Consider the following 12,094-nt stretch of genomic DNA (forward strand, 5'->3'; position numbering starts at 1 on the left):
CCATTACTCAATGGCTCTGCTCTCAGCCACCGCAGTGGATTATTTTGACATTTTGTTTTTTTTTTCCTTTTGAATGTTGCCACTACTGTTGGAGCAGCCATAAACTACACAGGTTCATCCCGATGTTCTGGGCATCTTTGTAATGTTAGTGTTATTAAAAAGCAGGTAAAAGAGTAACGTTTGAGGCAGACTAACATCAGTCACTTTTCCATTCACTGTAGTAGAAGAGGTGTGGATTTAAACCGCATATATGTCGTCTCCGCCTACAGGAAATACGTTGCCTGCGACCATGAGACCCGTTCCTGAATCGGTCTATAGTGGATGTAGCATTTGGAGCAAGGAACATCAGCATGTGTGAGGAGATGCAAAATGACATCACATGGCCCCTGTCAGCCACTTCGTACTATTGACTTTGGCACAAGTGGGGCTCAAAGCGCATACCTTCCGCTCACCAGTATACCAAACGACCCACACAAAATCATTAAATAGGCTACAGGCTGTCTTATACATCAGCAGTTCTCAAACTTTTTCATGTCAAGGACGCCCCAAATTATTATTATTTCATTTACTATGAAAATGTGCATTTCCCGGCAGTCCGTCCGTCTTCCCATGCCTCCATATATGGTCACGCCTTGTGACATCACGTGACATCATCAGGGATCTCCGTTATATGGGCATATATGTAGTCGCAACGTAGGGGCCAAAATACAGATAATTCTGGGGGTCCTTGACCCCCAGAATTGAGAACATTGAGCACCACTGACATAGAAACATGTTTTTTTTAAGAATGGGCCTCAGTCCTAAATGGGGTAATTTAGTTGTGGACCCCTGGAACCCCCTCAAAGACAGACCCCACTCTGAGAAGAACCACTGTTCCACTAGGGCCCCTTTTCCACCGGTTGGGAACTGGTTCAGTTCTTTTTGGTTCCTTAGTCCATGAGCCAGAGCTCCAAAATTGGAACGTTAATTATGAATTGAGTGTGCAAAACCATACCTATAATTAAATTGTTATTGCCATGAAACTTTGCCCCCTCAGTTAATAATTAATGTTCCAATTTTGGAGGTCTGGCTCATGGACTAAAAACTGGGGGGTCTATGTGAAGTGTGCAATTGGGGGGTATTTCTGTTACACATAGTAACGTTAGCTCAATGATCTACAGTACTGAGCACGTTACAGAGGCAGTCTTGGTATAGAGGTATGAGTTGGCAGCAGGCCTGCGGGTCAAATAGCATTTGCACATAACTCTTATGTTTGTTTTAACCTACATTAAGAGCAGGGATGCCAACTTTCAAAGGGGGCGAGTGTTGAGATTGGGGACGTACGTGGGGTGGAGGTGAAAGGGGACCTTATATTTATTCCACTGCAATATTGCCTCCCTCGGGTTATTAATAACAGCCTTTTGACATTTTGTGTACAACAACATTGCTCAAAATTCTGGTTACGCATTTTGAATAGCATTTCACAACCAGATTCATTCTGCAGTGACCTTTGTTATTGTTGCAATATTGCATTCCCAAATGTGTTTTGCATAGCCATTCAATCTTCCCCTGAAACTTTGAATTATGATATCTGGTATTACAACCGACCAACCACGTACGCACGTGTACACACACACACACACACACACACACACACACGCACACACACACACGCACACGCACGCACGCACGCACACGCACGCACGCACGCACACGCACACACACACGCACACGCACATGCAGAGAGAGCGAGAGAGAGAGAGAGAACAGACTCTCCCATACAGACATACTCATTGCCCACACTGCCACACTTTTTCCTCTTACTTCCATGAAGCTTAAAGGGGAACACCACTGAATTTTGGCATTGTGCTACTCACATGATGCAGTAAGCTCTTCAGGCTGTAGTACTGAATACACACTTCAGCTCCTTCCACAAACAAGACAGAGGAGTTTGTCACACGGTTACCATAATAAGCTGTGGCAGTGTTGATTTTGACATCAAATTTTGATTTTCAGTTTTTGTCATAGGGCTGTATTTTGCGTGTCTTAACCGTCTTCCTGCCATTGCCGAAGCCCTTCGGCAATTGAAGCATTAATTTGATATTAACGCTTGCTGCCATTGCCGAAGCCCTTCGGCAATTGCTCTTTTATAGTGCTTATGATTGATCAAGCCATAATGCTACTCACGTTAGCCGGTTAGCTAGCAGTGTTTTTAGCACTGCACTGGATCGTTCATATTAATTCACCGTCGCCATAAGAATCCATTCTATCCGTTTCTTTCAATCGCCTGTATCTCCTATTCCTTGTCCCAGATGGCATTTTTGGTCAAAACAGCGTTTCTTTGACGGCACGAGCCGACGTTGTGGATGGCTAAAATGTACCGGCATGATTCGATCATGTAAACAAAGGTTGTCTTGGCAACGTAAAGCTGGCAGGGATAAGCTCACTTCCGGTTGAGGCAAAATGTGGCTTTTCAAAATAAGAGCTCAAATTAAAAAAATGCTGGCATGAATTAGGTCCTAATTTCTCAATAAATGGCAGCAGTAAAAGGGTTAAGTACCAGGTCTTATTCCCTAACTTGAGTAAACTAAAGACCTGGAGGCGTGATCAATGCCATTTGGCTATTCTGAGTGGCCAAAGAGCATTGATCACGCCTCCAGGTCTTTAGTTTACTCAAGTTAGGGAATAAGACCTGGTACTTAAGACACGCAAAATACAGCCCATAGTCTCTTGAATAGTTTAAAGTTTTGTTCACCTGGTGTTAGTCCGGGTTTTAGTCGATTAAACATCATAAGGTTTTAGTCGACTAAATCTACAGTTGATTTAGTCGACTATTTTGGCGGGGCTTGATGGCGTCGAAATTACTGATTTTGGGATCTAACAAGCTCACAACGTGTCGCAGCGCAACGCTTTGTAAGCTTGTAAATCGGCCATTTTCCGTTTAAAATGACTTCTACTGGAAATCAACGCTGCTGTGGTATCGTACTACAACACAAGCGCACATCACCAGGGAGGGAGTGGACCATAAGAGGTTACTACATCAGAATGTTTGCTGGAGTTGAGGGCACAACTTCTGTTAGGGAACGTTGTTGTTACACATAATATAGTCTTTAATATTGTCACTGTTGGATGGAAACCTTGAACGTTACTTTTAAGGAAATAGAAGAAAAAAAAAGCTTTGTTCCAATGGATCCAATGTGGTTATTATTTAGTCAAGGTCTTAGTAGCCTACTTTTCATTGGTTAATGTTGATAAAACCCCACAGACAAGACTTAAAGGACCACTTCACCACTTTTCAACTTACCTTCATATAATTGGTCCTCACTCTGTCTTACCCCCTTTCCACCGGTTGGTTCCCAATGGGAACCGGTTCAGTTCCTTTTGGTTCTTAGTCCATGAGCCAGAGCTCCAAAATTGGAACGTTATGAATTGAGTGGGCAAAACACGACCTATATTTAATTGTTTATAAATTGTTCAATATAAGTACATTTATATATGATAACCCTTCCACAGTAGTAGCTTTTTCATATTTAAATACAATAAATCATTGTCTTTGTGTAAGTAATCAACTGGGGAAGTTCCATGGTGATAACAATCTAATATAGGTATGGTTTTGCCCACTCAATTCATAATTAACGTTCCAATTTTGGAGCTCTGGCTCATGTACTAAGAACCAAAAAGAACTGAACCGGTTCCCATTGGGAACCAACCGGTGGAAAAGGGGTCTCTGTGTCTCATGGGAGGGCTGTGGGCAGTTCAAAAACCCGTCCACCAGTGACATCATCGATGGGGAATCCAAGCTAATAAAAACTGCAGACTTTCTATTCCTGAAAAGTTGCAATACGATAATAAAAATCTAAACATATTATATATTTTTTAATCTTGTAAAATCTGCCGATGTCACTGGGGATCCTAATAAAACTCTAAACTCACTGTTGGACGGTTTCTGAACTTCCCACAGGCCTCCTATGAGACACAGACTGAGTAGAAAAGAATGGTAGCCTATTTATCATGAACATTAATTAGTGAGGACCAATTATATGAAGATAGGTTGAAAAGTGGTGAAGTGGTCCTTTAACTTTCAACCTGGCGTCCCTATTTCGGGCATGTAATTTTTTGGCAGTTCGATGTTCGACATTTTTTCAACAATAAAGAGCAAATATAGCAGATCTTCAAGCCCACAACGTGGTGCGTCATGAAAGGTTTCTGCCCAACAGCGACAATATAATAGTCGTTTATGTAAAGGTTCGGGTAAATATTGTATCATGCAACAAAGTATGTCACCCATTTGCACATAGATAGACCCGTATGATTGTACAACATTCTCCTTTACATTTTGCTCAAAGCTTGTGTAGTCCATATGCCACAGAATTGGCAGCAATAGAACTTTAACCACTTGAGCCTCGGCATCTACGATATTCTGGGGGGGGGGGGGGGGGGAGTACAGACACAACTCAGGTAGACTCAAGTTTAGAGGGTTATTAAGTGGTTAAATTCATAAACCGAGTGGTATTCCTCTTTAAGTGACCCCCCGCGGAAAGGTGCTACAGTAAATAAGATGTATATTGCAGTACATAGTACAAAGCCCAATAACAACACCACTGGTAAACTCTCGTCCCCACTGGTCAAATCTCTCAGGAGGGAAGCGTCGCCGCTGATTGGTGCCACCAGACAAAAGGCAGCAGGACAAAACCAGCTCCAGTTTCTATATTTGTGCTTCTTTACGCTTGGTTGGGCTTTGGAATGCCAGTGGGCAACAGAACAGAGTCCAAGCTGAGTAGTAGTATATTATACTATCCTTTTCTCCATTTCTCCATTCCTTTTCAGCGTTAGTTTGGATTTCAGCTGTGCGCACACAGAGCACATAAACGGAGGTCTTTGCAGGTTTGCAGGTTTTGTGTGTGTGAGCGTGCGTGTGTGTGCGTGCGTATGTGCGTGTGTGAGGTCTCAAAGTTATACCAGTGCATGAGGGGGAGAGAGAGAGAAAGCGAGAGGCAGAGCAGATGAGGAGGAGTGGAGCATTGTGGAGGAATGAGGGAGTATGGCTTGGAGCAGAGGGGCAGGCTTGTCCAGTCGGTGGACAGATAAAAAATGGTTTCAGGGGTGGGGGGGGGTTCAGGGGGTCCAGGGGGTTCTTCAAGGAGCAGAGAGAGGGGGCCGACGGAAAAAGAATGTCGTGAGACTTTGTCCAGCGAGTGAAAGGATAAAGAAAAAAGAAACAAACCCCAGATCTCCCACTTTCCTTTTGCATTTCTCTCTCCGTTTCGGCCCCTCGTATCTGAATTCTTGAACCGCTCTCTCGCTCTCCCGCTTGATTACATTAACATACTCTCTTCTCGGCTGGGCTCTTTCAGCCACTTTTTGCTCGGCCAAAATCTTTCAGATTTTTCTCTTTCTGTGTGTGTGTGTGTGTGTGTGTGTGTGTGTGGCGGGAGACAGTAGCCCCCTGTCTCTCTGCTTCCCTTTGTACTCAAGCATTTTAGTCTTGCAGGCCAGACATTTCATCTCTCTCTCTCTCTCTCCCTCTCCATGTCTCTTTTTCTCCCTAGCCATCATTAGTGTTTGATGTCAGGCAGCCAGCATTTCTCCTCTCACTTCTCCATTTGGATGTTTGGGCTCTTCCCTCCTCTCTGCCCTGCCAGCCTCCCTCCCTCCCTCCTCTCTCTCTTTTTGCTGTTGATTGCTTGTTTTCTTGTACTGGATCAAAGCACAACTTGCATCTCTCTCTGTGCCTCTCCTCCCTCCTTACCTCCCTCCCTCCCGTCCATCTGACATTTTTCATTTTTTACTTCTTCAGTCCCATTTCTCCGTCTCTATGCTTTTTGCATTACATGCCTTTTAGTACTTTTTTTCCCCTCACATTCCATCAACAACGATCATCAGATTTTTCCTCTCAAAGCCTCAACTCTCCTTCCACGTGTTTCCCCTCTGACATTGTGCTTGTTCCATACACAAAGACTTGTCATCTGTTTGTCCCCCGTCGTTTTCCACCTTTCTGCCCATCCTGTGTTAGCGTCCTCCATGCGCATGTAGCGTCTGTCCCCGCCCAGGCCTTCTCCTCCCGCCCTCCCCTCAGGGCTTCTTGGGTCGTCCGTTGCGCGGCAGGTTCTCCACGGTGTTGCTGAGACGGTACTTCACGATGATGCTGTGCACGGTGGACTTGGGCATCCGGAGCTCCTGTCCGATGGCGCCCTCCGACTTGCCGTCCTTCCACAGGTCCACCACGCGCTGCCGCTGCATCACGTCGTGCTCCTTGGTCTTTTGGCACGCGGCGCCGGTGGCGGCCGGCGCCGCGGTGGCGCTGACTCCGTCGTTGTCGTTGTTGTCGCCGCCGGGGCCTCTCGCCGCCGCCGCTCCCCCCGTAGCTCCTCCTCCTCCCACGGCGGCCCCTGCAGCAGCAGCAGCGGCGGCTTCTGTGGGGGCAGACAAGCGGCAGACTGTAGTGGAGGTCTCTGAGTTGGGGAGGGAGGGGGGGGGGGTGTGGAGGTGGTGCAGGTGGAGGAAGGGAGTGCCTGTTATTGGCAGCACTCCTTTCGTGCGAAGAAGAGACTCCTTTCTATGGTGGGAGCAGCTCTTAGGGGGGTGACGGAGAGAGAGAGAGAGAGGCTTCCTCCAGGTGTTACCCGGCAGTAACGCGCCGCTGACACGTCAGAAACTCCTGTCTCCCACAAGGCAATTTGGGGGGTAAGTGTCGAGGCGCCGCCGTCGAAGGACGCTGTGGACGCTGCATCCATCGATTCTGCATTTAAAACGGCTTGTGTGATTTTCTCATTACGTTTTCTGGTGAGTTCACGGAGTGCAGCTAAAGTAGTCGCCCCTACGGTTGAAAAGCAACATGGCAGACAAGCTTATTTTCAGACATATTTTGTGTACTCAAGAGTGGGGGCAAGACGGGAGCCAGTCTCAGGAGAGGGACTGTTGATGGAGGGAGGTTAGGGGGGGGGGTCAGAAAATCAGAGGATTTTTGTTGTTTTACAATTCTGTCTGTTTCTGTCTCTCTCTCTCTCTCTCTCTCTCTCCCTCTTTGGCTCAGTCTAAAAAGGGGTCACTAACCACCGCGACCCCCAATCAAGACCACAAATGTGGCCCCATTCGCTGAATACTTATGGCCTGGGCCCAGGGTTCAGTGTGTTCAAACTGTGCACAGCTCGGCTCAGCTGTGTTCAAGCTTCGCCGCAATGAAGCCAGGCCTCCGCAACACCCACCACGGAGCAACACAAACTATAGCGAGCGACTATTTCTGAAACGCCAGCGTTCGGGGCCCAGCCCTCGTCTATAGTTCACAAGTCGCAACACGGACGTTTACACAACCGAGCTCCTCTGAGGTTTCTGCCCCTCTCAAAATACCTTGGTACAAAGTCCTCTTGGCCCCAGTGTTTTCTTGGCACAGCCCGAAGCAGACGGACTTGCGCATAATGACATTTTCAGAGCGAGCCTAGCTCCCCCAAAATGCAATGGCTTTGACAGATGCTTCAGTCTACAATTACATAAATCAAGATGTACTCCATATACCGAGTCACAGGCACGAGAACTGGGAGAGCTGGGTGTTGTGGTTTTTCTGGGGCATTATACCAGTAGGGAATATCAGGTTCTACTAGTTATCTTTCCGCCACATCTCTCGCTTATCTAAACGTCTCGGAACACGAATACACACGTCGAGCAGAGAGAGTGTCTGGCGAGCATATGCTGTCACAGAAGTGATTATGAGAAAATAAATCCAACTCGCTGCCAACGTGAAATTGAAAGACTGCAGGCGGTGGGTGTTTTGGGAGAACGGGGGCCAAAGCAACAAAATACATGGAGATTTTGAGATTTCAATTAAAAAGCACTTAGAAATTGATGGACGTAATGGATGCTACAATAATAATACTTCACCACAAGGGAACACAAAAAAAAAGAACATATTCCTCAGACATTTTTTGATAGCGCTCCAGATGCTGCGTTATTGTTGCACAACATGTCATTACTGCCGAGTTGAATATTGAGGCTTTGAGTTTAGACTTGTTAAGGGATGAAAATCCCTGAATATAGCCACATGGTGCAGCGTATTATTTTATTTTTAGGAATGTCTATTTCAAGGTGCCTTGCTGGTAACCTCAACAAAAACATTTGCTATAGATGTCTTCCTCTCTTTTTATTAATAAAGTGCTTCCAGAAATCCAACCGATAATAAATAGATAAGTTTAAGAAAATATAAAGTTACACTGCAGACTGCACACGCACACACACACACGCGCACACACACACACACACGGACACACGGGGACACACACACACACACGGACACACACACACACAGACACACGGACACACACACACACACACACACACACACACACACACACACAAGCGCACACACACACACACACACACACACGGACACACACACACACAGCATCGTGAGCATAATCAGCAGAAAAGGGATTCTAAGAGACAGCACTCTTTCTGATAATCCCCAAAGAGCATTTCATTTTCGTACTTTTTGTAGTTTTCCAGTAAATCCTCACAACAAAATCACCATATATAGGCAGAATACTTCAAGGAATGTCTTTAAATGGGAACAGAATTTGGACGGTTTTTGACCATCATCTAGCACACGTTGCCAAAGCAATGAAATCCTGCTTACTGTACGGCCAACTTGCCTCACTTGATACAGATCAAATCAAGCAGCATAACATTATCCATAATGTATATACCACTGTACACACACACACACACACACACACACACACACACACACGGTAGCACTTTGCAGCAGCTATTAACTGACAGATAGTATTTATTTGAAATTTCACATTCCCGCAACATTCCCAGAAACTGCAATTAATAATGTTTAGCAAATTGTGAGGGCATATGCCGTGTTACCGTGGTTACGGTTTGATGCTGCTGTGCATCTACAACACTGACCTGATATGAAGGACCCAGGGGGCATCTGACTGTAGTTGGCTCCGCCCATGTGGAGGGCACCCGGAGGGGGGGCGGGGGTGAAGATGGCGCCGTAGCTCTGAGGGGCGACGTAGGGTCCAGGAGGGACGGGCTGCAGGGTGAAAGAGTGTGAGAGAGAGAGAGAGAGAGAGAGAGAGAGAGAGAGAGAAATGATTTAGTGTTTGTTTTAGTTGGCAGCAGTGAGCCAATGCCATTGTTGTTGTTCTGTAATTTTCACATGAAAAACAAATAAAATAAAAACAGGGAGATCTCATAATATGGCGTCATTCGTTATAAAGCCACCTGCTTCTCGTGTAATTTACTGGGCCAATCAGGTGCTGATGGCCACACGCAGGTGGCGAGCTATTATATAATATATATATATATATATAATATAATGAACAAGCAATCGTTTGTTTTCTCCAGTGCAGCTGGCTACGTTTGGTGTGTGTGTGTGCGTGTGTGTGTGTGTGTGTGTGTGTGTGTGTGTGTGTGTGTGTGTGTGTGTGTGTGTGTTTGTACGCACGTGCATGGGTTTAAAGCTAACCGGGGTTGCATGTGTCTCCGTGCCCTTGCTGGCCAGCCGGCTGAGGATGCTCCTCTCGGACATCTGAAGGCGTGCGGTGATGGGGGGGACTCGGGACAGCGTGGCCGGCAGCCGGGTCACGTCCGCCTTCATGTCGCTCAGTAGGTCCTCCAGCTGGTTCAACACTGCCATTACACACCACACGGAAGAAAGACAGAAACACACCGTGTAATTGGCTCACTGGAAACACTCTTCTACACCAGTGGGTCTCATAAAGAGGGTCTTGAGTGAGGGTGTTAACAACTTAAAGGGACACTTCACCCTTTTTGCAAAAAAATATATGTTTATGACGTTTAGAAGCTTTCCTGGAGATCTTTATGTGTGTAATATGTGGTTTTAGATATTTTAGATTGTAGCAGTGAGCCTGTTGTCTCTGATGTCATGGACACTGGGCTCACTTCCTTCCTGGACTACATGTTGTCTCAGTAAGACAGCTCTCCCCCTATCCACAAGGAGGAGCAGTGCACCAAAGAATTATGGGAATTGTAGTCCAGGAAGGTAGTGAGACCAGTGTCCATGACATCAGAGACAACAGGCTCACTGCTACAATCTAAAATAACTAAAACCACATATTACACACAGAAATACCCCCAGGAAAGTGATCTAAAGCTTCTAAACGTCATTAACATATATTTTTTTGCAAAAAGGGTGAAGTGTCCCTTTAAGTGCACAAATGGAACCAAATGGACGCTTATGGGTCCTTTTGGTTCCATTTGTTACACTCCCAGAGTTATGGGGGTCCTTGAAATTAAAAAGTTTGAGACCAAGTCGTGCCTGGATGAGAGCCTCCATAGCAGTTTCCCAATTTTCATCCCATTTTCTTAAATTATATAAAATCTAAGACATTTCCTAAAAAAAAAAAAAAAACTATAATTAAGAAGTAGTGAAATTAGCCGATCTACAGGCTCACAACGCTCACGAGAAGCGCCACGGTGTGCGCTTGTAGATCTGCTATTTTCACTAGTTTGGGTCCTGGCGGCAAACGTCTTCTCCTTTGGGAACCGAACCGCCGCTGGTCTACCTACCCCTTATCCTAACACAGTGAGATGTATCGCTGGTCTACCTACCCCTTATCCTAACACAGTGAGATGTATCGCTGGTCTACCTACCCCTTATCCTAACACAGTGAGATGTATCGCTGGTCTACCTACCCCTTATCCTAACACAGTGAGATGTATCGCTGGTCTACCTACCCCTTATCCTAACACAGTGAGATGTATCGCTGGTCTACCTACCCCTTATCCTAACACAGTGAGATGTATCGCTGGTCTACCTACCCCTTATCCTAACACAGTGAGATGTATCGCTGGTCTACCTACCCCTTATCCTAACACAGTGAGATGTATCGCTTCGCAGAGAGAACACCAACGTTGGTTATTATATTGGTGAAGACAGCCATGGGCACACACTGGCGGCGTGTCATATCGGTGTGTTAGCGAAACGCAGGAACCGAGTGCATTATCGTTTCAAGGAAAACAAAATATAAACATGGCCGAGCGTGCCAGGCAGTGAGTGAGGGAGTGTTTGGAGCTATCTGTTAACACTGGCGTAAGCTTATCCGTGTGGCTTTGTGAGAAGCCAGCTCCTGGCAGAGCAACATGGAGCCTGCAACAAGACAGTCTCTCTCTTTCCCTCCGTTCCCTCTATATCTCTCTCTCTCTGTTTATCTCTCTGCCGTTCTCTTTCACCCACATGCCCAATAAATACGCACCAGTCGCCCGCGGCATACTGCATATTGCCACAGAACCGAACGCATAGCTACATGTCCACACATGTGCATGAGAAGTGACTACACACTTGGCATAAGTGCCAACGCCTCTTCACCAACTCCACCCTTCTGGACCATTGTACACCGCCCCCGTGCACACATGCACGCACGCAAGCGTGCGCGCGCACACACACACACACACACACACACACACACACACACACACACACACACACCCAACTACTCACCCTTGTGCAGGACGGCGTTGGCCGGCTTGTTCCCAGCCAGGGACTCCTTGCTGAGGTGCTGATGCGACTCGGCGAGACACTCCATCTCGGCAAAGCGGGCGTTGAGCGCCATGGCCGGGTGGCTGGGGTCCTGCGTCATGTTCAGGTAGGCTGCCCGTCGCAGCTGTTCCTCAATCACCAGGGCCTGCTCCAGCAGCTGGAGGACGGGCGGAAGGACAGGTGGGTGAGTTGGACGGGGAAGGATGGACGGAGCCATGCAGGGCGACCCCCCCCCCCCCCCCCCCCCCGTGGGGACGTTTGGGGAGAGGATTTAGGACGTGACGGGGAGACAAAAAAAACAAAAACTAAAAAGGTTCCACGAAAGCCGGGAACATTATAAACACACAAATTGAATTGAAAGATTGAAAGATCATATTAGAAAATTGGAAAGAAAAGTAAAGAAAAAAAAGGAACTGAGTATTTTATTTTATTTTATTTATTCTCATTTAAAAAGAAATGTCTGTAATTCAGTTAATTTACAACAACGTGTTGGGAAAGTTTTGAGAGCAAGAGTGTCTGTCCTGTGGTCTTTGTTTTGTTTGTCTGTTCACATTTGTCGTTTAACTGTTTTTTTGTTTTTTCGTTTTTATCACATTTATATATCTTTTT

General features: G+C 46.3%; 1 protein-coding gene across 12 annotated transcripts in view; it reads right to left on the reverse strand.

Annotated features, from left to right (window-relative positions):
• Positions 1-12,094, reverse strand: part of chd3 (chromodomain helicase DNA binding protein 3) — a gene marked incomplete at its 3' end in the record, with an annotated part of 71,122 nt that overhangs the window by 10,037 nt on the left and 48,991 nt on the right. For 5 of the 12 annotated variants that reach the window (XM_083789184.1, XM_083789183.1, XM_083789187.1 and 2 more), the window contains 4 exons: positions 11,447-11,642; positions 9,431-9,615; positions 8,887-9,016; positions 6,052-6,392 (listed from right to left, as the gene is read on the reverse strand). In XM_083789184.1, coding sequence (XP_083645310.1) covers positions 6,052-6,392; positions 8,887-9,016; positions 9,431-9,615; positions 11,447-11,642 — 852 coding nt within the window. Of the gene's footprint in view, positions 1-6,051; positions 6,393-8,886; positions 9,017-9,430; positions 9,616-11,446; positions 11,643-12,094 lie in introns of those variants that run through there. The other 7 variants (XM_083789190.1, XM_083789181.1, XM_083789182.1 and 4 more) reach the window with 3 other exon arrangements.

The sequence above is a fragment of the Protomyctophum parallelum genome (assembly GCF_964188405.1).
Source record: "Protomyctophum parallelum genome assembly, chromosome: 18".
In the NCBI taxonomy this organism is placed as follows: domain Eukaryota; kingdom Metazoa; phylum Chordata; class Actinopteri; order Myctophiformes; family Myctophidae; genus Protomyctophum; species Protomyctophum parallelum.